Source organism: Pseudopipra pipra, chromosome 19 (genome assembly GCF_036250125.1).
Source record: "Pseudopipra pipra isolate bDixPip1 chromosome 19, bDixPip1.hap1, whole genome shotgun sequence".
In the NCBI taxonomy this organism is placed as follows: Eukaryota; Metazoa; Chordata; class Aves; order Passeriformes; family Pipridae; genus Pseudopipra; species Pseudopipra pipra.
The window spans coordinates 6,787,768-6,808,673 of NC_087567.1; the positions used below are offsets into that span (position 1 = coordinate 6,787,768).

The following is a 20,906-nucleotide window of genomic DNA, read 5'->3' on the forward strand; positions in this document are numbered from 1 at the left end:
CAATGAGTTTAATAGGCTGGTTGCCAGAAAAACAAGGCTTTGCTCATAAACTCTCCAGGTTTGATCTGGAAAGACAAAGACAACACTGTTTGTTCTTGTCTGGGGGGGAAAAAAAATAAATTGTCTGGTTTAGGTTCTCCCGCTTCCCTCAAACTTTATTGCAGAGAAATTGGAATTTGCAAATGCCTTTGTCTGAAAGGATGTGAACAAGTTTCTACCTGTGGACTGTTAGCCACGCTGATCATATTGAATGCTCACAGGCTGTTGGAATTATTTGACTCTGCAGCCAGCCAGCTCCAAAAAATCTGCAGTCTTTATGAAAAATCATAAATCCAACCTCACTTGGTAGTACTTACAAGTTGTTTTTCAAATGCCTTCTGGTAAGTCTTCACTGTTTCTAGGGTCTTTCTTCCATCTGTTTCTTCTTGTAAAGCCTATGTGCCCCAGACTAATTTCCTTCTCCCTGCTCCACCTGGACTTTCCTGTCTGACATTCAGGAAATTGTTCTCTGGTCCCCAGGAAACAACAGCAATTCGATATTTGCTGGCAGAAAAGTTGCCAGGCTGATCTTTGAGAGCAGTTCATGGAGGAAATAATTTCCCAGAGCACCCCTTCTTTATTGATGGGCAACAGAAGTCAGGCAGCTAAACCCCAGAGGTGCTTCTAGAAAACCCTCCCCGAGCCCTGGAGAGCAGAATGGGCCTCTTGGGTCCATTTTTGTCATCAGTCAGTCAGAGTATGCAGAAGAAGTCACTTTTGTTAGCTTATTTGACAGTTGGAGAAAGAGAGGCAAAAAGTAAGAAAGGAATCATAGAGTCCTAGAACCATTAAGGTTGGGAAAAAAATTCTATGATTGAGTCCAATGGTTAATGATATGGATGCAGCCAAACAGAGTTTAAACACTTTAAATTGTCAACCAAGTAAGATTTAGGCACCTAAACCCAAAGTTTCTCTCCTGGAAGAACCTCAGACAGCTGCGGTCCAGATCTTGGAGATGTCTCAGCTTTGGAGGTTTGTACTTGATTTCAGGTTTCCAGGAATGCAAAATTCTATTTAGAGAGGGCTATACCTGGTTCAGTGCCTACCTCCTCAGGGGGGTTCAGAATTCTTCTCTGTGTGATCAGAGAAGGCTTCAGGTTTATACAGACACTAATTGAGTGACGAACACAGGCTCAGGAGGAGTAGGGGAGGGTGCCTTGTGTGATGTGTAACAGCAACAGTTAGAGGATTCCTGTACAAGGAACTGGAGATGCAAGGTCAATTCTGTCCTCTGCCTAAGGAAGTTGAGACTTCATCTCCTCCTCCTATGGGCCATGTTCTCATCCCATGATGATTGATTTTCTGGCCTGGGGAGTGCACCTCATAAGTGCTGCAGAAAAAGAAAAGAAAACAAGACTCAATTACATGAGAGATTCTTCTAGGAAGTCTTGCTGTTGGACAGTAGCAGAGCAAAGAAGGGAGCAGAGTTTTGGGTGTTAACTGCAGTGCTGTGCACAGAGGGCAATGACACTGTCAGATGTCTCCAGTGGCTTGTTTCGTTTCCCTAGGAGAGATGATGTGACATATATGAAGAAATCGAACCATGTGCTGAATCATGTTGGAGATGGTCCAGAGGAAGCAGAAGTTCTGATCAGAGACCAAAAGCACAATAGGAAACCTTCCTTTCTCAAAGCTTTGCTGAGGACCTTTGGGCCATACTTCTTAATTGGCTCCTTCTTCAAGCTGATACAAGACCTACTCTCTTTTGTCAACCCCCAGCTGCTAAGGTTGGTTTACTCTGTGAGTAGTTTCTATGTGCAGTCCCTGTGCAGGCTTGGCTTTGGCACAGGGTATTTGTTTTTGAAATGCATAGCTACTTTCCCTCACAGTGCTGGAGTGTGTGCTCCCTCACCTTCCCAATGCCATAAGACAGGAGTTCTTTACTGTGGGCTCAGCTGTAAATTGGACAGGCCTCACTGAAATGCAAGATTTATAAATTGCCCGTCACCCACAGACAGCTTTGAATTACAAATTACCTGTTGTTGCTCCGTGCATCAGAGCAAAGCAATTTCTCCCCATTTCTGAAGGATTATTTGTGAAATCAAAGCCAAGAACTGCTGGCTGGATCCAGTGGTCTCTGTACATCTGATACCCACATGAGCTGATGCTGGTTGCAGCTGTGGCGTGACTTGATGTACAGATGAAGCGTGATGCTCAAGTATGTGGTGCTTTGGCTGTGCTGCTGTCATCTGGGAAAGGTTTTGGACCATTTAGATGAGTTCTTAGTTGTGCACAGCAGTAAGAATGTGTGAGGCACAGTTGCAGTGAATTTCCATGTGAAAGAAAATTATGGTTCTGTTAAAAAAAAACAACCGAGAGGTCACGACAGAAGTGGTATGTCCTCAAATTCTCCAAATGTAAGGAACACCTGTACCTCCCATCTCCAGCTGGTTGCCCAGCTTGATCCATAAAGGAATTGGCATGATCCCCACATTTTTTTCTCATCATTCTTAAAGTGAAAATTTCCCCAGACAATCATTAACTAAGCAGAAAGTAACAGTGGAAATACCAGTGTTTCTGTCAAGCAATTATTAATGGAAAAGAACATAGTCCTGTTAATGCATGAGAGAGGGATGGAGCTTGGATGGAGTCCACAGGTGGATGTAGGGAAGGGGAGAAGAGAAAGCTCCTATCTGTCTCTTAAAATAATCACTGTTCTGAGATCATGTTGTTCTGTGGGTGGTTTGTGACATACCCAGAAATTTGCTAAAAAGAGGGTCTGACCCAGTATGGTGACATTTAATAGCTCACAGTTTGTCTTCTTCCAGAGACCTCAGTGAAGAGGAGGCAGCTGGCTTCCTTCTGAGAACACATTAAGTATAAACTATTCTGGGAATTTCTGAAATTTGCATAAATTTCTGGATATGTTGTCAGTGATATCTCTAGACATATTATGGGGAATTTCTTCTCAAGTCTAAATTCCTGCAGTCTGGGAAAATGCCCTTCTAGCGGTAAGAGAAGATGAAAAAGCCATGGCTGGATGGCAGGTTGCATGTAAGATAGTTTCCTGTTTTAAAAAAAAATTGATAAATCCCATACTGGGGCTGCAAGGAAGACATTTTCCTGAGGCTGTCCACTGACTGGAGTAGTGCAGAAGGAAAATCTCTCTGGACTGGAAGAAGAAAGATGTAGCAATCTCATGCTTCTACCATAAGGCTTTGGGGCCTTATTTGTAGTTTCCAGGTATATTTTCTCCCTGGTGGTTATTTGAACCATGGAGGTAAATCTCTGTTCCTCCCATATTTTGACAATTCAGTGCTCTGGTTAGTAGGCTGAAATCACAAATGTGATTTTTGACATTGCCATATCTTGCTCTGCCTGTTTGCTGTATGTCAGTGTGCAGGTCAGCAGCAAGAGCAGCTGTGAGGAGCAAGAAATGGCTTGTCAATAAAAGATGCTACAGCCAGTTTAATGGGACTACTGTTTTACAGAAAAAAAAAAAAAAACTAGGAGTGAAGAACTCTTTATACATCCATCCAGGAGGATGTCTTTTAATCTAGCTTTTTTTTGTGGGAAAACACCCCAGGCAGAAGCACTCAGGCTGGTTGAAGAGGATTTGGGTAAGAAGCTGGTTTTGCCTGCTCTGCTGCACTGCCCTACTCTGTCCTATCATTCACCTCCTGCCCTGGAGGGCTGCCTGACAGAGCTCAGACAGTGGGCCGAGTGTTTAAACTCTAGATCTCAGGGGAAACCAAGAGTTTCTCCTCATATTTCATTTTCAGGCTCATTTGCAAATGGACTTTCTCAGTTGCAGAGCTTAAGGTTTTGCTGCTGGATCTTTGCAATGTTGTTTGACTGAAGTCATAACTCAGCTTGTGTCCTGCAGAGCTGTTTGCTTTTTGTGGTTAGAGAGAGGATGTGGCAGGATGCTGTAGTTGGGAGAAGCTGTGTTATGTCCCATTAAACTTGCTGCATGGTTTTTTAATTCTGTTTCTTTTTCCTTTTCCTTCCCCAATCTACTGAAAAACAGTGTATTAATTGGCTTCATCAAGAACAAAGATGCCCCAGCCTGGTGGGGATTTTTGATTGCGGCTTTGATGTTTGTCTGTTCTGTGCTGCAGACACTCATACTTCACCAGCACTTCCAGTACTGCTTTGTTACTGGGTTGAGGCTGAGGACTGGGATCACTGGAGTGATATACCGAAAGGTAAGACTGGAGACATTTCATGTGCTGAAACACCAGTGTATAGCCAAGAAAGTGGCCTGAGTTCTCACACAGTTAGGGAAGATCAGGCATACTGAAGAAGAACAGCCTCCTGGAATGTAAAACACTGGTGTTTTGGTAAGTTTTTAGGAGTACCTCTGTCGTACTTTACAGAATTTTCTAGCGATCAGCACCTTAATGTGGGTGTACTGGTAGGTCACCAGATATACCACAGGTTCACTTTAAATGCTGAAAAAGTAGAGATTTAGATTAAGTATTAGGAAGAAATTCTTCCCTGTGAGGATGGTGAGGCCCTGGCACAGGTTGCCCAGAGAAGCTGTGGCTGCCCCATCCCTGGAAGTGTCCAAGGCCAGATTGGACGGGGTTTGGATCCACCTGGGATAGTGGAAGGTGTCCCTGCCCATGGCAGAGGGCTGGAACAAGGTGATCTTTAAGGTCCCTTCCAACACAAGCCATTCTATAATTTGGAAGAGAGATCCAGGAGAATAGCATGTTTTTGCTATGAGTGTATTAGGTCCAGCTGGGCTTTCTTTGGAATGCTACATACTACTTGAAATAGAGATGCTCACAAGCAAACCACTTCATGAAGTCTTGAATTGATGTAGAGTAGGGGCGTGTCTTGTTTTGCTAATAACTGAGGATTTCTTCTCTGTGTTTCTCCATGTCTGTCAAGACTGTGAATCCACTGAACCTCTCTTCCTTCTCAGTCCTTAGCCATCACAAACTCGGCGAAGCGCTCGTCTACTGTGGGAGAAATTGTCAACTTGATGTCAGTGGACGCCCAGCGTTTCATGGACCTGATGACTTTCCTGAACATGTTGTGGTCTGCACCACTCCAGATATTTCTGGCTTTGTATTTCCTCTGGGAGGTACAGACATTGTCACATTTTTTTTGCAATTCGTCTAAATTATGTGGAAGCTTTTTTTGTGTGTGTGATTTTGACCCTCCACTGCTTTTTTAGAAACTTATTGTCCTGTAGTAAAAGAGCTTTTACTGCTGCACACCCTCAATTAGTGTCTTAATTATTTTGTTCAGCTGGTAGGCAAGATAGGGCATTTGAAGCAGGAGATGGCCTTTATGTCCTTTTTGCCCCTGCCATGTTTTCATGGGATCTATCTTGGACTCATCACAGTGTTCCCAGTAGTGGATACAAATGAGAGCTTTAAGGAAGTGGTCTAGAGATCAAACCAAACGAAAAACCTGGACACAGGAAATGTAAAACGTGTAAAGATTATATCCTGCTACATAAAGTTTTGTGCAAATCAATGTGAAACAAATTTCACCTGGAATAACCATAATTTTTCCTTTGCTACAGTGATGTTGTTTCAGGTTTATTCCAGGTTTGCTTTGAGCACTGACTTTCAGCCTTAAAATGTTTCTGTGCAATTAATCTCTTTTACTGCATAAAACAGTAGCAACAACTTAACTTATATTGATTTAGACTCGAAAGCCATTAAGTTGCAGCAGCTTTATGAATTACTGCTCCACTGGAAGCTGAGCTCTAGCAGTTTGTATGCATGTACTCACACTGGGGGTACTGGGTTAATTCAGTAATTACAGTTCCCTTGGTCAGAGAGAAGTCAAGGGAAAAAATTCCTTCTCTGTGGCTTATTTGTTCCCTTTTTACATTTGCTTTGTATGTGCATTAGTTCAAAATTATTTCCCCCCCTGCCAGTGGGAGCAACTTAGCAGGTAAATCACAGAGTGCTCTGTTATCACCAATACCAGCATAATAATAATTCAAAGTGAATTTTTCTGTCACCTCTTCACAGTTGTTCTGTGGAATCAGAACACTTCACTGGGAGAAGTTCAACTTGTCTCTGTAATTTCTGTTTCTATAACCTACTGTTGTTTTAATGCTGACCACAGGGAACAGCAGCACTCGGGTACAACAACAACAACAGCTTACCTTTTCTCTTTAAATTCAAGGCTTTAGGGCCTTCTGTGCTGGCTGGAGTCGCTGTGATGGTCTTACTTATCCCATTTAATGCTGCAATAGCAATGAAAACCAGAGCGTTCCAGGTAAGGTACCAGCAGAAAAGGTAACATTGTCTGAATTGGCAGCTGTGCTATGAGAAATGAAGGTACAAAAGAGAAATGAGGTTGTTAATAAGATGCCATTTGCACCAATTTACTTATAAGTAAGATTATTGTACTGATATATTTAATAACTGTATCCTCCTAGATGGTTTTTCCATAGTAAATTGAATGCTATTTAGGGGAAAGGTGTGGCATTGAGGCAGTGGATCTTCCTACTCCTGGAGCAGCTTTTGGGATTAGCAAGAGATTTCCTTGTCTCCATATCCCTTCACCTGGTATCTGCCTCTGGGAGTATCTGGAGAAAGGCACTGAAATAAATGCTGTTCTTTAAGCTGCAAATGAATGTTTTCAGAGATGGGAGCGAAACCTGGCAGCTTGGGTTTTATGCTAATAGCCAGTGTTGACATTCACTGCTACTGAGCTGGGCCAAATTTCATTTATTAGCTTAAGGTAAAAGGCTCTTTTATTCCTTTCTTTGTAGTCTTAGTTGTCTCTAGTCAAGGAAGTCTGAAAAAATACCAATATAACAGTGCCCTCTGGCTTTGTGCTAGAAAAAAATCTCATAAATGGCTTGTGCTGTGCAGCCTGTCAGTGACTGTTTGGAAGATTTAAAAAAAACCAAAAACAAAAAATCAAACTATTGATGTGAAAAAGGTAAGAGCTGGAAAATGAATATGAATCATGACATTTAAGCACAGCCTTAGTGACAGAGGGGTATTATTACATGCTTAAAGAGACATACAGACTTACCATTGAATCTCTTGATGCTGACATCAAGAGATTAACATTCCTTTTCTCCCTTGCACACTATGAGATGCTCAGAGCTGCATATTTTTCTGTGCATATGTGTATGAATTTTGTCTATATAGTTGAGCAGGAATTTCATTTTTTTAAGAGCTGAATGAAGCACTGTATTCTAATATACAGGAAGAAAACAACTAGGAGTAACCACAGTTTTCAATGGATACCATAAGAAATACAACTGTGCATATCAGGAAAAAAAATCTAAAGAAATCAAAGGAAGTAGCAGGGTAGTATTTTTGTGAAGTGCCTGAATCTTAAAATGGTTTAAAAATGTAGCCCCTCAGAGTGAAGATGAGTGGAAAGCTTTTGTACTCTGCTTTCCAGGCAGTTTCTTTGATTTCTGGTTTCTTTGTCGGTATTGACTTGCACAAGAAGCTTGCTGATAACAGTCTGGCTTTCTGTGATCACCTTTTGCATCCTCTTTAGAAATAGCCCAAGGACCAGCACAGCTGTGAGACATATGTTGAAAGCTCTCTTCTGGCCCTTGCTGTGACACTCTGTCTCCTGTGTTTACCAATAACCCAGGTGGAACAAATGCGATATAAAGACTCCCGCATTAAATTAATGAACGAGATCCTGGGTGGCATCAAGGTGCTGAAGCTGTATGCTTGGGAACCATCCTTTTCACAAAAGGTCCTGGAGATACGAAAGAATGAGCTGCGAGTTCTGAAAAAATCTGCTTATCTCAATTCTTTGTCCACCTTTGCCTGGATCAGCGCCCCGTTCCTGGTAAATTGAATTTGCATGACTCTCTAAGCCGTGCAAGCACATCCTTGAAGGATAAGTGTGAGGCTTTCTGCCTGCTAAATGTACATAGGAATAAAATGTAAATACTTTTTTCGAAAAAATTATTCTCATGCCTTGAATCAGAGTTCCCTGTTCTCGAGAGCCTTTTCCTTAATCGGTATTAAAGTATTTTGTGATAGAGCCTGCCAGTGGAAGCTGGGAATAGCTGTCTCAGGAGAATTTCCAACCACTTCAAAGTACTTCCCATAACAAATTGAAACTGGAATTTGAAACCTCAGAGATATCTATGAATAGCAAAAATAGCAAAGGAAATTTTAATTGAGTCAGTCAGGACAATGTCTGTCTTTAGCTCTCATTTCTACCTTCGTGTTACAGTGCTCTCCTTGTTTTAGTGGGAGAGGAAGTTGTCAAATTATTCTACAACCTAAAAAAGAGATTGATTTAATGTAAAAACTAAAGCCCAAATGATACCTTGCCAATTCTGAAATGCTTTTTCCTCAATTTTGTCTTTCCCTCTATTTTCCACTTCATTGCACTTTGATCCCTTTTGCAGCAAAGGTTTTGGTGAATAAAACCATTCAGATAAGTCCTTGATCAAAAATATTCGTAGCCAACTATTCTCGAGATCAAAGGCCTGACCCTGCAGAAATGTCCTGAACAGCCTTGAGATCCTGCCCCTTTCACGGTTCCTTAAAGTTAATGCACTTCCTTCAATACACATTCCAGTTCCTGCTCACCACTAGTTTAATGCGTGGGATGGTCCTTCCACAGTGGATGGTCCCTGTCATACAGCAAACCAACAAATAACTTGGATTTTACTCCCTTTTCTATTGATTAGTAGAGGTTGTTTGCTTAGCCTGCAGTTTACAATGGGAAAATTTGGTTGGGTGGAGTGTGAAAAGCAGCCAAACCACAGCCTGATAACAGCTTTTCCTTTTCATTTACCCAAGTTCTGTAGTTCACCTCTTGAATCTCTTAGTTCAACTCAACATAACCATTAGTAATCTCAAAGTTATTTCATTCCGCGTGCCCTTTTTTGTACCAACTTGTCCAAATGAACTTGTCATTCTTAAAGCGTATTGAAAAGGTCAGAAACAAGGAGTTTTGTGGTTGATACCTTTATTTCCAAGATGCCCATCAGGCCTGGGTGCTTTTTAAAATGTCAGAATATAACACACGTGTCACAGTAAACTCCCTTTCTGGCTTTCAGGTAGCGCTGACGACATTTGCCGTCTACGTCTCAGTGGATGAGAAGAATATCCTGGACGCAGAAAAGGCTTTTGTCTCCCTCTCCTTGTTCAATATCTTGAAGTTTCCCCTCAATATGCTTCCACAAGTCATTAGCAATATTGCACAGGTAAGGAGGGGCAGGTGCGTGGGTTGTCCTGAACAACTCGAACAGAAAGAACCCCACGTGCCCCTGATTTCTGTAATGCAGAGATCCATTGCCTGTTAGCTGGTTTTCTTTTTAATACCCTTTCTCTACTGCTGGCCTGTCTTGGAAAGCCTGACATCATCTGAGTAAGCCTGTCTGTGTGAATTTTGCTTCACTCAGATAAACTCAGCTTGGTCTGAGAAATTTTGTGGTTAAAAGCTCGGATTTCAGCATAAAGTGATTGCAGGGAAAGAATGAGTCACTGTTCAGGAAGCCCATGGGGGAAAGGCTTAAGCCATTGTGCATGCTTTCTTTTTCAGTAGTAAGAGCATTAAATTCTCATTAAAAGAATAATAAAATAACACCACGCTCTTTTCTTAGACAAGTGTTTCCCTAAAGAGAATTCAGCAGTTCCTGAGTCATGATGAACTTGATCCAAATTGTGTGGAAACAAAGGTGATTTCACCAGGTAAAGACATTGGTATTTTTTTTTAATGAAGCTAATACAACAGCATCTTATATCTGTTTTGGACTGGTGGAGTTATGAAAAAAGGCAAAAAAAAATAACAATAGTAATCTTGGGTTTAAAAAAAAGCAGACAAGAGGAAGCTGCTGCTTTGAAAAGTACGTGTTTAGTGTTCAGGCTACGTGGAAATAAGAAAAGTTTCCGGCAATATTTTTAAACTTTGAGCTTGTTAGGCCTGAGTTTGCATCTGCAATGTGCTGGATGCTCACAGCACTGAATATGAAGGGCATCCACTGACTAGGAACAGCAAGGCTTGTTCAAACCTTTCCCACTGCACAAGTGCTCAGGAGCTTTGTTCACAGTTTTGATTTCTTATGTTGGAAACAGTATCCCAAAATAATTGAGCGAGCCAGAAGGCCTCAAACAAAAGTGTTTCATCATGTAACACACTTTGGTGACACTATAGCTTGAAACTTTATGTTGCATGTGATGCCACAGACAGAGGAGGAGGAATGGATGGGTGTCTGTCATGAAATTACTGTTCTGCACCACCCCACCAGGAAGTAAAGAAAACCTGCGGATCTATGACTTGTTAGTGTGGCAAACAAAAAGCTGCACAGAGTCAAGTTTAATCTGATGCATCAAAGTCAACAGCATGCAGTGACCTCCTAGTGACTTGAAAGTGGTTCCTGAAGCAAAGCTGTGCTCAGTTGCAGGGGGATGCTGAGGAGCACATGCTGGGACCAGCCTCCCCATGGCAGGGTGAGGCAGGGCAGCTTTTCAGCTCCGTAGGTCTGTTAACTCACAGTCTATAGCTTAAGCTGCAGTTGGTTATTTTCACTCTGAACAAGCCTGTCTTGTGACCCACAGGCATGAGACTGTTCTTCCCATGCCAGCAGAAAAGGGAAGTGCAGTGTATGTGAAACACCCGTAAATAAAGATCCCTCTGTCTGCCCGTCTCTCAGTCGTGCTGTTCTGTGTAACACATTTCCTGCCTCCTCTGTTGTTGTGTTTTTGTCACACAGGCAATGCCATCAGTGTAACAAATGCCACGTTCAGCTGGGGAAAGGAGCTTAAGCCAACTTTGAAAGAGTAAGCTGTGTGGTTTTTTTGTTTGTTTTTTTTTTGTTTGGTTTGGGTTTTTTTGTGCAATTGCAATGCAACATCTACCTGGTTTCTGGCTTCTGGGAGGTCTGTTTTGAACGATGTCTAGTAAAAACCACACATCACATATGTGCATCTCTTGTGGCAGACTCATCCCTGTGGTGGTGGATGGGTCGCCTCCAGACTGTGGGGGGGTGCTTGTTTTGCTCATTTGCCTATTTGAATGAATACAAACAAAATTTGCCTGGAAGCATATGTTTCCTTATGTTATGCATCATGATCTGTGCAAACAGCAATTTATATTGATTTCGTTAGTGAAAGGCACTTTGATGGCAAAGAGACTCTGTCCATCACTCATTTCCTTATTAGTTCACCAGGATCTAAAGCAGTACCTTTAGGAACATAGTGGGGAAAACAGTAAAGGAATTTAACTGGGAAGTCTTGGTTTTTTGGTGTCAGTTTGAACCCTACTTACTAGCACTGGTAATACAGTTCTAAAGTGGTTTGAACATTTTTAGATGGGATGTGTTCACTCACTACTTCCTTACAATTGCTCTTGGTTTTAAAATTAAAAACCAAGATGCTTCTGGAAGATTATCTTCTTTCAAACTGCTTATGAACCCAGTGTGACTGGCTGGTGGACTGATAGGACACAGCAGAGGGTCTTAGAAGGCTTGTTACGAATCCTACTGCTTTAGGAACAATCAAGATAGATTAATGCTGGGTTTCCATTTGCTCCTACAGTTCTGGTTACAGTACACAAGAAAGGGAGGACAAGACCAGTGACCAAGCTATGCTTTCTATATCCAGTCAGGCTGAGGTCAGGCTGATTTGTCACTGTGTATTTCAGCCCTGCTTTAAAGACCCCTGATGCCTTTAGTAAACTAATGTTTAATTAATTTCCAGCCTGTTTCCTCCACAGTATAAATATGTTGGTCCCCAGTGGTGCTTTGGTTGCCATTGTTGGCCATGTTGGCTGTGGGAAGTCTTCTCTGGTGTCTGCTCTCCTGGGTGAAATGGAAAAGCTGGAAGGAGAAGTGGCTGTGAAGGTTGGTATTGTTTAAATCCCATTTAATGACGGTATAGAAATGTTCTGCTTATGCCTGCCCTTGCTTAGAATGAACGTCAGGCTGCAGAGGGAATTCTGGTTGCTCCTCTGGCAGCTTGTCTGTGTGTCTGAGTTTTACCCACACCTGTTCAGTTGGGTTTTATATGAACTTTACCTTCCTTATTTGATCGACTGTACATTAGCAATTAGCACACATATATGTATAATGTGAATGTGTGTGAACCAGGAACCATATATGTGCTGCAGATCTCAATCAGAGCTGTAAGCTTGAACTGCTGCTTGTTAAAGTCAGAGGTTTCCTTTCTCCCTCCTTGTTCTAGGGTTCTGTTGCTTATGTGCCTCAACAAGCCTGGATCCAGAACGCCACGCTGAAAGATAACATTTTGTTTGGCCAAGCTCCTAATGAGGAAAAATACCAAAATACCCTGGAGGCCTGTGCTTTAAAAACTGACCTGGAAGTGCTGCCAGGAGGAGATCAGACTGAGATAGGAGAGAAGGTAATTATTTCCTTTTCAAGTCAGACCTGCTTGGTGATTCCTGGTCTAGCTAAAGAGAGAATGCTGAAAAGCCAGCACTTGCTTTGGTTTGATCTTGTCAATGGCATCCCTGCTGCAATCAGCACCAAAACATGCAGGGCAGTTCTGTGGAAGGCAGTTGGACTTAAACTTGTTCCTAACTTTAGGCGTGTGCTTGTATTATGATGCAGAATTTCATATCTAGCCCTGGAAGATCAGAGCACCCTCCATTGTTGTGCAATTGTAAAGGTGCATCTGCCCAGAATAAGTAAAGACCTTCCTTCTCCTGTAGGAATAAAAAGGGAGGGAACATATGGTTGTGCTTCAAGTGAAAAAATGATATGATCATCCCTTAACACATTTTAATGAGGAACTGTTACATCTGTGATTAACAACAGAGATATTCTTTTTTTCACAGGCCACTAAGTTTGAGCTAGATTTCATGAAATGGGGTGGAGATGTGGATTTATATGCAGGATGAGAGATGTGAAAGATGTTCCAGGTGCCACAGCCCTGCTTTGAAATTTACATTTTACATCCCGGTTGACGGTTTTCCTTTTTATGTAGTTCTGTGTTTTAACAGCTCCCTTCAGGAGCTTATTAAAAAGAGCCTCTCTGTGTCTCCAGATTGCTGAGTGAGTGGAAGTTTGGCAGTGAACAAACAGATCTAGAGGCGTTGTGTTCCTGTCTCTGGGCGGGTTATTCTCTTCAGCGCCTCATGTTTCAATTTAGCATCCGAGTGTTGAGGCTGGGTGAGAGCCATGAAAAGTCAGAGCTGTTGTTGTGTGATGTGTTTTGCTCTCTCCTCTCTCTCCCTTCAGGGCATCAACCTGTCAGGTGGGCAGAGGCAGCGCGTGAGCCTGGCCCGTGCCGTGTACAGCGGCTCTGACATTTACCTGTTAGATGATCCCCTGTCCGCCGTGGACTCGCACGTCGCAAAGCACATCTTCGACAAAGTCATCGGTCCAGATGGGGTGCTCAAAGGAAAAGTAAGCTGGCATTTAGATCCTCTTAAAACTGCACACAAGCTCGGCAACACTGGTAACAGGAAAGCTGTTTCACCACTGAGGCTTGGGTGCCAGCTCGTTCCTGAATTTCTGTCTGTAGCTGGCAACGGGGACACCTTTTGTCATACTGTGATGAGCTTATGCATGCCCAGAAATTATATGATCTGGTCAGCACATGCAGAGGCAGAAACCAGCTCTGTCTTTTAAAATCCCTGCTGTGAGATCTCCAAAAACAAGGCATTTGCAGAAACTTGCACAGGTTGGCAGTGTTGCTTGTTGTTACTCGGAGGTGTGCGGGGAGGAAGCTGTACCAGATACTGATGTTACAGAGGCCTTTGGCAACATGCAACCACACTGCAGTCGCTTTGCTGCACCTTCTGCTCCTGTTATGGTCTTCTTGGATTATCTCAGAGCTCAAAAGGGAAGGGCTGCAAAGAAAATCAGCAAAATGGAAAGAGGGAATTATAATTCTGTTGGTTTAATTCCCTCTATGGTTGTATCAGCAGCAGGACCATAGTGAGTTCATGTGCATATTTCCGAGCTCATTTGGCTAATGATGACAGTGTTATTTCCACGGGCATTTCATCTTTGATACAATAACTCACTCCCTGTCTGAAAAATTTGGTAGTATTTGGCTTGCTAAGTAGTGTTAGTCCCCACAGTGACAACTGAAAGATTTGTGGGTTTTTTCCCTATCCAGACCCGAATTCTGGTGACTCATGGCATCAGCTTCCTACCTCAAGTAGACCATATAGTTGTCCTGGTAGATGGCAAAATCTCTGAAATGGGATCTTACCAAGACCTTCTGAAACAAAACAAGGCCTTTGCAGAATTCCTGCGAAATTATGCACTGGATGAAAACATTGAAGAGGACGAACCAACAAGTACAGTATTGTTTTTTCTTAAAACATGTCTTTTTCTGTCAACAAGATTACAGATATTTTCTCTGTAAAGTGCCCCCTGGGTCTTCATGACAACCTTGCATTTGCCTTTCTGCACTACCGTGAAAATTATTGTCTGTGGCCAGGTCTATGTTATTGAGAAATGTTTTCAAAAATTCCTTTCAAAATTCCATGTGGTTTGTCCTAGAAGAAAATCAACTCTTATGGTAGAAATTATTTGAAACTCGGCAATTTATTTTACAATTAGCAAGGCCAAACTCATCAGGAAAACAAAGTAGCCAAAAAAAACCCCAGCCTTGCTATCAAAGGGGCTACCCAGAGTCTGGTGTGTTTTCTCTTTATCTGTGGTTGTTTTCTTTTTTTTCATGTAGCAGAGTTCAAACAACATTTTAATCTTGGCTTACTTTTCAGCTTGATTTGATTCTGACAAAATGGTACAAGATTAAAGCATTTTGGTAAATGTTTCCCCTGTGTGACAGTGTTCCCACGCTCTTTGATTGCAGCCCTGCTGCTCTCCAGCCAGGCAGAGGGGAACACACACGACATCTTCCAGCAGCAGCAGGGGCTTGCAGGAGCTCCTGACGTGACTCCCCCTGCCCCAGATCATGCCTAGAACACACTTTATAAGTGAATTTAGCTGAAACCAACTCTGACACTATTGCCTGACATTCTGATGTGTTAAAGGAATGTGATGTAAATGCGTTTGGCAGCCAACCTGCCTCACAAGATCTTCGCAATTATATTCAGAGAAGCGATGCACAGAAGTAAAACTGGGGGGATTTTATGCACTATGATTTTCCTGCTGTGGTATTGTTTTTCATGACTCTTGCTTTGCATAGCCACCTTTTCCTGTGCTTTCTGCTTTATGGGGCAGAAAATCTGAGGTGTGATCTTATCTTGCAGTGCTGGAGGAGGAAGAAGTCCTGCTGGCTGAAGACACCCTCAGCATCCACACCGACCTGGCAGATAATGAACCAGTGACCAACGAGGTCCGCAAACAGTTCCTTAGGTAAACATGAGGTTCATGTGTTTCTAATCTCTGTCTGGGGTGAAACACATCTGAAAGATGTTATATCACATACTCCTTCTCCATCTGGGCTTCAGTTTGCTTAGTTTCCTCTTACAAATACATTGGTTTAGTGTCCTTTTGAAAAAAAAATGTGAAAGGAGATCAAACATCTATTCCTGCAATCCTCTTTTGAATCTGAACTGAACCAATTTCTTTAAGCAGCTCTCTGGTTCTCAGGTAACACTGCTGTATGTATTTACCTACTCAACACTAAACTGCTGCCAGTTATGTTATAAATAAACCCTTTGCATTTCACCTTTCCCTTGGGAATCTTAGAAATCTTTAGAATTTTTTATAACCATACCCGTAGATCTGTCCAGCTGCTTTTGATATGCAAACAGAGAAGCTCAGGGTTTAGCTTGAAATGTCTGCCTTGCCATGAAGCCTCTAAAGGCCTTTCCCAAAGAGCCCAGGTCCTGACACAGCCATTCTTAGATGCTGTATTTCTGACATCACTGAACATCCAGAGGGGTGGTACAAGCACCCACATCTGTGAGCGAGGCTGGCATGGGAACTCAGTGGAAGGGCTGGGAATAAGTCCAATCCGCTGCATCCCAGTCATGTCTCAGCACTGCCTCAATATGCCCTTTTTCTCCTAATGACTCTTTTGTTTTAACCAGGCAACTTAGTGTAGTGTCTTCTGAGGGAGGAGAATGTCCCAACAAAATGTCAACGAAACGAAGAGTCTGTGAGAAGAAGCCAGCAGAGCCTCCTCTGCCAAGAAAAAATGCTAACGAGAAACTTATTCAGGCTGAAACCACTGAAACAGGCACGGTATGGTTTGATTCCCCCCCCCCTTTTGCTACATTTCTGTTTGAAAAAAAAATCATTTTTATTTTAACATTTGGTCCAGTTCTGCTAAATGTGTTGTCTAAATCACAACTGCAGGCTTTAGGCCTTAATCTGGTGGCCACCGATCATTCAGATTTAGGATTTTGGCAGAGGTTTTGGCACCCAGCAAGAGCTATATACTTAGGGGAAAAAAAAGAAAAAAAGAAAAAATCCTTTCCAGCTCCCTTCACAGTCACTTGATACCATCCCTGCCTTTGCCTTGCAGAGCTTTCAGCACTGTTGGTTTTTAAACTGTTTGGCTGCTGCTGGGTCCAGCTGCAGCGGTGGGTTACACGAGCCAGCTGCCTGCTGGGTGCCAGAGGGTCTGCTCTGCCTAAATACCTGCCACCCCCATCCGAGAGCATTTTGTGCTTATGGGTACAAAGGGGCTGTATTCCTCCTGAGCAGGGCCAGGGATTGAAATGGGGACAGGGAAAAAGAGAAGATGGGAACACAAAAGTAAAAGAAAGGGACATAAAGGAGCAGCAGAAGGAAGAGGAACAAGGAGGTTTGCTTAAAGAAAGCCCCTTCCCTCCACTTCAGATGGCTCAGTGTGTCCTGTTTAGTCTGATCTACTGGTCCACGGCACAGATATGTAATTAATTTTTTCTGTGGATTGTTTTAGCTTTCAAAGTCCCTAATCAACAACACTTTTTTTTTTAAATTATTCCTTCTTATACTTTTTTTTAAAGCCTGAGTTTTTTCCTGAATCTATCTCTTTTGGCTTCTCTGCCTTTTTGCACTACCTTTGAGACAGCACCCTTACTCTTTGCCACAAGCATCATCTGTTTATATTCCTGCTGGGGTGCACCAGCATTTGGTACCTCATTTAAGTTGCTGTGAAGACACAGAATGGAGGCATATTCAGCACTTTTCCTGAAATAGGCCATTTGAAGTAGTCCTGAGCACGATAGCCTGCCAAGTTGCTTCTTTTGCGTGAAAAACTTGGCTTCTGTTCTTGTTACCCATCCTTTGCTGCTATTTGATCAGCCTCTTTTCTTTCCCTTTTCTTCCCCCCTCTGGCATAGTCTTAAAAACTAAAACCCCACGAAACTAATGAAATACAGTTCCTCAACAAGGAGGAGAAGAGTATTTCAGAGAAGTTTCTGGCTTATTCTCAAAGTCATCGCCCCTGACGTGGAGCTCAGGCAGATGAACTGTTCTCTGTGGTGTGTTAAAGCTTGGGCAGTTTTGAACTCAGCAGTTCCCCTGACAAAGAACCTTTTTTTCCTCCTGATTCTCTCTAAACTCCTGCTTGTGTGAGCTGTACAAACCAGCTTTTGGTGTGTGATTTTGCAGGTGAAGCTATCAGTGTTCTGGCAATACATGAAGGCTGTCAGCCCTGTCCTTTCCTTAGCAATATGTTTCCTATATTGCTGTCAAAATGCTGCTTCCATCGGGGCCAACGTGTGGCTCAGTGACTGGACCAACGAGCCGGTGGTAAATGGGACTCAGCACAACACAGCCATGAGAATCGGAGTCTATGCTGCCTTGGGCCTCTTGCAAGGTGAGAGCAGATAAAATCATGATGGTTAGGGAAGAGGAATTAGGCAGAAAAGCCACGGCACCAGTTGCCAGTAGTCCAAAAGGAGAATAGATTTATATCAGATATTAGGAAGAAATCATTTACTGTGAGGTTGGGGAGGCCCTGGCACAGGTTGCCCAAAGAAGCTGTGGCTGCCCCATCCCTGGAAGCATTCAAGGCCAGGTTGGATGGGACTTGGAGCAACCTGTCTAGTGGAAGGTGTCCCTGCCCATGGCAGGGAGGTTGGAACTAGATCATCTTTAAGGTCCTATCCTAAGCAAGGGAGGTAGTATAACCTGGCTCTGCAAAGTCTGAGCTCAGCCCAGTGCTTAATTTTGTTGTGAAGCCCTCAGAGGGGTTTGAACAGGTGACATGGAAGCTTTAGAGAGGTAAGTTGGAGAGAAAACATGAAAATATTTGGTGTAGTTGTAGTATTAGGAGTTTATGAAGGCTTGTGGAAAGCAGAGGGAGGATGGTTGTGTGCCTGTTTTACATAGACAGGATGGTGAAATCCTGCAGGATTTGTTCCTGTGCCTTAGGCAGCAATGCCGTAGTGCTGATGTGCACGGTAAGAGAAGGGTGGACAGGGAATACAGTAAAGCAAAAAAAGCTTCAAGCTCAACAGTAACAGCCAAGAATCAAGGAGCTGTGAATCGGGAACATCATGTTCATGGATTAACACGTCTCCTCCTCACCCACCAGGGCTCCTAGTGCTGATCTGCTCCTTCACGCTGGCCATGGGAGGCATCAACGCCGCCCGGACGCTCCACGCTGCGCTGCTGGAGAACAAATTTCACACCCCACAGTCCTTCTACGACACCACCCCGACCGGCCGCATCATCAACCGCTTCTCCAAGGACATCTACGTGATCGATGAGGTCATCCCCCCAACCATCCTGATGTTCCTCGGGACGTTCTTCACCTCCGTATCGACCATGATTGTCATTATAGCGAGTACTCCGCTCTTCGCCGTGGTTATAGTCCCACTGGCAATTCTGTACTTCTTTGTTCAGGTAACTGGAAAAATATCTGACTACCATTGTAACCTTATTCCATCCCTTTTTTTTTTTGTTAGTAAAAACAACATTAATTTGGGGGAAAATTGAAATATCTGGAGGAGCTACATGTTTATGTAAACAAAACATTATTTTACTTCTCTCAGAAAAAGAAATGTCCTGTGTGGTCATGAAATAAATAGGCATAACCTTTTCTAGCTTTTAAGTATTAAAAAGTAAGCCTACTGCTAGAGACAGAGCTGCAATGCGTATCAGTATATTAAAGTGTGAATATATTTGACATACTGACAAGTTTTTAAGGTGGTGAGGAGGTAGAACGTCAAAAATAGAAAGCAATGATTGTATTGATTTCTGAGCAAAAATGAAGCGTATTTTATAGACTGTGAATAGAGACGTGATAATGGAGGTGCAAATGCACATTTTGTTTCCTTGGAAAATAAGGCTTCTACAGATGGATCCATTTTGTTAGGTTATATTAGCTAAATTTAAAGGGACATAAATAAATTCAGCTTACAGTCTACAGAAATTGCAGTTACCCAGTGCTCTGTTGTGGAAAGAAACAAAGATAGCTTTCTTGAAATTCTTCTTAATTATAGAAGACAGAGGGTTGAAGTGCATTAGTAACAATCTCCTTTAAATCCTTAACCTAAGAAATTCTTCACTGTTAATTAAAAGAGACAGTATTTCACGTACCCTTCAATTTTCTCTGAAAAATGGCAGCGATTCTACGTCGCCACCTCCCGCCAGCTGAAGCGCCTGGAGTCTGTGAGCAGATCTCCCATCTACTCCCACTTCTCAGAGACAGTGTCAGGGGCCAGTGTCATCAGAGCCTACAGGAGAGTGAAGGCCTTTGTAGACATCAGTGATCTGAAGGTGGATGAAAATCAGAAGAGTTACTACCCTGGGATAGTATCAAACAGGTAACAGGCACATCACTTCTTGTTTCCACTTAGATAATCCCGTGTTTGCAAAACTGGTCCAGGCAACCCTTTGCCACTGTGCTTACATCTGCCTTCTCCCCAGGTGGCTGGGCATTCGAGTTGAGTTCGTGGGGAACTGCATTGTCCTTTTTGCTGCCCTTTTTGCTGTGATTGGTAGAAACAGCCTGAATGCTGGCCTGGTGGGACTGTCAGTGTCTTATGCGCTACAGGTACATGTTACAGCTTTCTGCTCATTGGTGGGTTTGCATTTTTGTAGATGATTTGGATATATTAGCAATAATTTAAGTGCTTGTTGACGCTGAAGTTAATAAGGAAATAATAAAAATGAGTTGTGGGATGTCTGGAAACTAGAGAGTTACAGTGAAGGCTGGCAGATGATCAGCAAGCTCACATGCAGTAGGCTTTCAGGGCACTTAGAGAGCATCAGTGCTGTTCTGCACCCCAGTATCCCCAGCAGTGACACACAGGAAGCTCAGAAAGTGTCAGTTGCACCCACCAAGAACAGGTCATTTGGGAAGCATGGGTTTAACATGTCCTGCATCATTCCTGCTATGTAGCATATTGGTGTGTCCAGGCAATCACAGGCAGATCAGTAGGATTCATAATTAGAAAAGGTAAACTGTACTGACCCAAGCTGTGGACAGTTCAGCAGACTTAATGGCCTCACTCTTGCCAGAAGAATTTTAGATACCATGAGTGTGCAGGATTGCTGCTGGGAGTTTCCCAGTGAGACCCATGATTTGGGGAATGACTTCCAACCAACTTTTTTTGAGAGAGCCATGTATTAAATCATTGTGGGAGGCATGTGCTTCTTCACGAGTACCTGATAATCTGTAGACTCCTTGTCCCAGTAGTAACTGTATTAACACCAATACAAAGGCAATTATTTCATTTGTAATATGAATGTGAATCCACGTCTGTCCTAGTTAGAACAACTGGGACCAGTTCATCACTGGATGGGTGTAACCCAAAACTGTGTATTCTATAGCCTTCCATGCCATTTCCCAGAAACATCTTAATAGCAGTGTCTGCTGTTGCTATTATTATTGTTGTGGTTGTTGTTGTTGCTGTTGTTATTATTAGTAGTATATCTGTTGTTCCTCTGGGGGTGATATTTTATTCCTTGTCTTCTCCAAGGTGACCTTGTCTCTGAATTGGATGGTCCGAATGACTTCTGAACTTGAAACTAACATTGTGGCTGTGGAAAGAATAAAAGAGTATTCAGAAACTGAAACAGAGGTCAGCTGCCAAGGGTCAAGTGTACTCAGCAACAGCCATGGTGAAATTTT

General features: G+C 42.7%; 1 protein-coding gene across 2 annotated transcripts in view; it reads left to right on the plus strand.

Annotated features, from left to right (window-relative positions):
* Positions 1-20,906, plus strand: part of ABCC3 (ATP binding cassette subfamily C member 3) — a 47,522-nt gene that overhangs the window by 21,097 nt on the left and 5,519 nt on the right. Inside the window, exons 8-26 of one of the 2 annotated variants that reach the window (XM_064675970.1) lie at positions 1,548-1,766; positions 4,010-4,187; positions 4,913-5,074; positions 6,136-6,228; positions 7,576-7,779; positions 9,008-9,154; positions 9,554-9,641; positions 10,664-10,730; positions 11,665-11,791; positions 12,132-12,308; positions 13,148-13,315; positions 14,034-14,217; positions 15,139-15,244; positions 15,925-16,078; positions 17,435-17,642; positions 18,363-18,673; positions 19,397-19,596; positions 19,700-19,826; positions 20,755-20,856. In XM_064675970.1, the coding sequence (XP_064532040.1) occupies positions 1,548-1,766; positions 4,010-4,187; positions 4,913-5,074; positions 6,136-6,228; positions 7,576-7,779; positions 9,008-9,154; positions 9,554-9,641; positions 10,664-10,730; positions 11,665-11,791; positions 12,132-12,308; positions 13,148-13,315; positions 14,034-14,217; positions 15,139-15,244; positions 15,925-16,078; positions 17,435-17,642; positions 18,363-18,673; positions 19,397-19,596; positions 19,700-19,826; positions 20,755-20,856 (3,022 nt within the window). Of the gene's footprint in view, positions 1-1,547; positions 1,767-4,009; positions 4,188-4,912; positions 5,075-6,135; positions 6,229-7,575; positions 7,780-9,007; positions 9,155-9,553; positions 9,642-10,663; positions 10,731-11,648; positions 11,792-12,131; positions 12,309-13,147; positions 13,316-14,033; positions 14,218-15,138; positions 15,245-15,924; positions 16,079-17,434; positions 17,643-18,362; positions 18,674-19,396; positions 19,597-19,699; positions 19,827-20,754; positions 20,857-20,906 lie in introns of those variants that run through there. The other variant, XM_064675971.1, reaches the window with a different exon arrangement.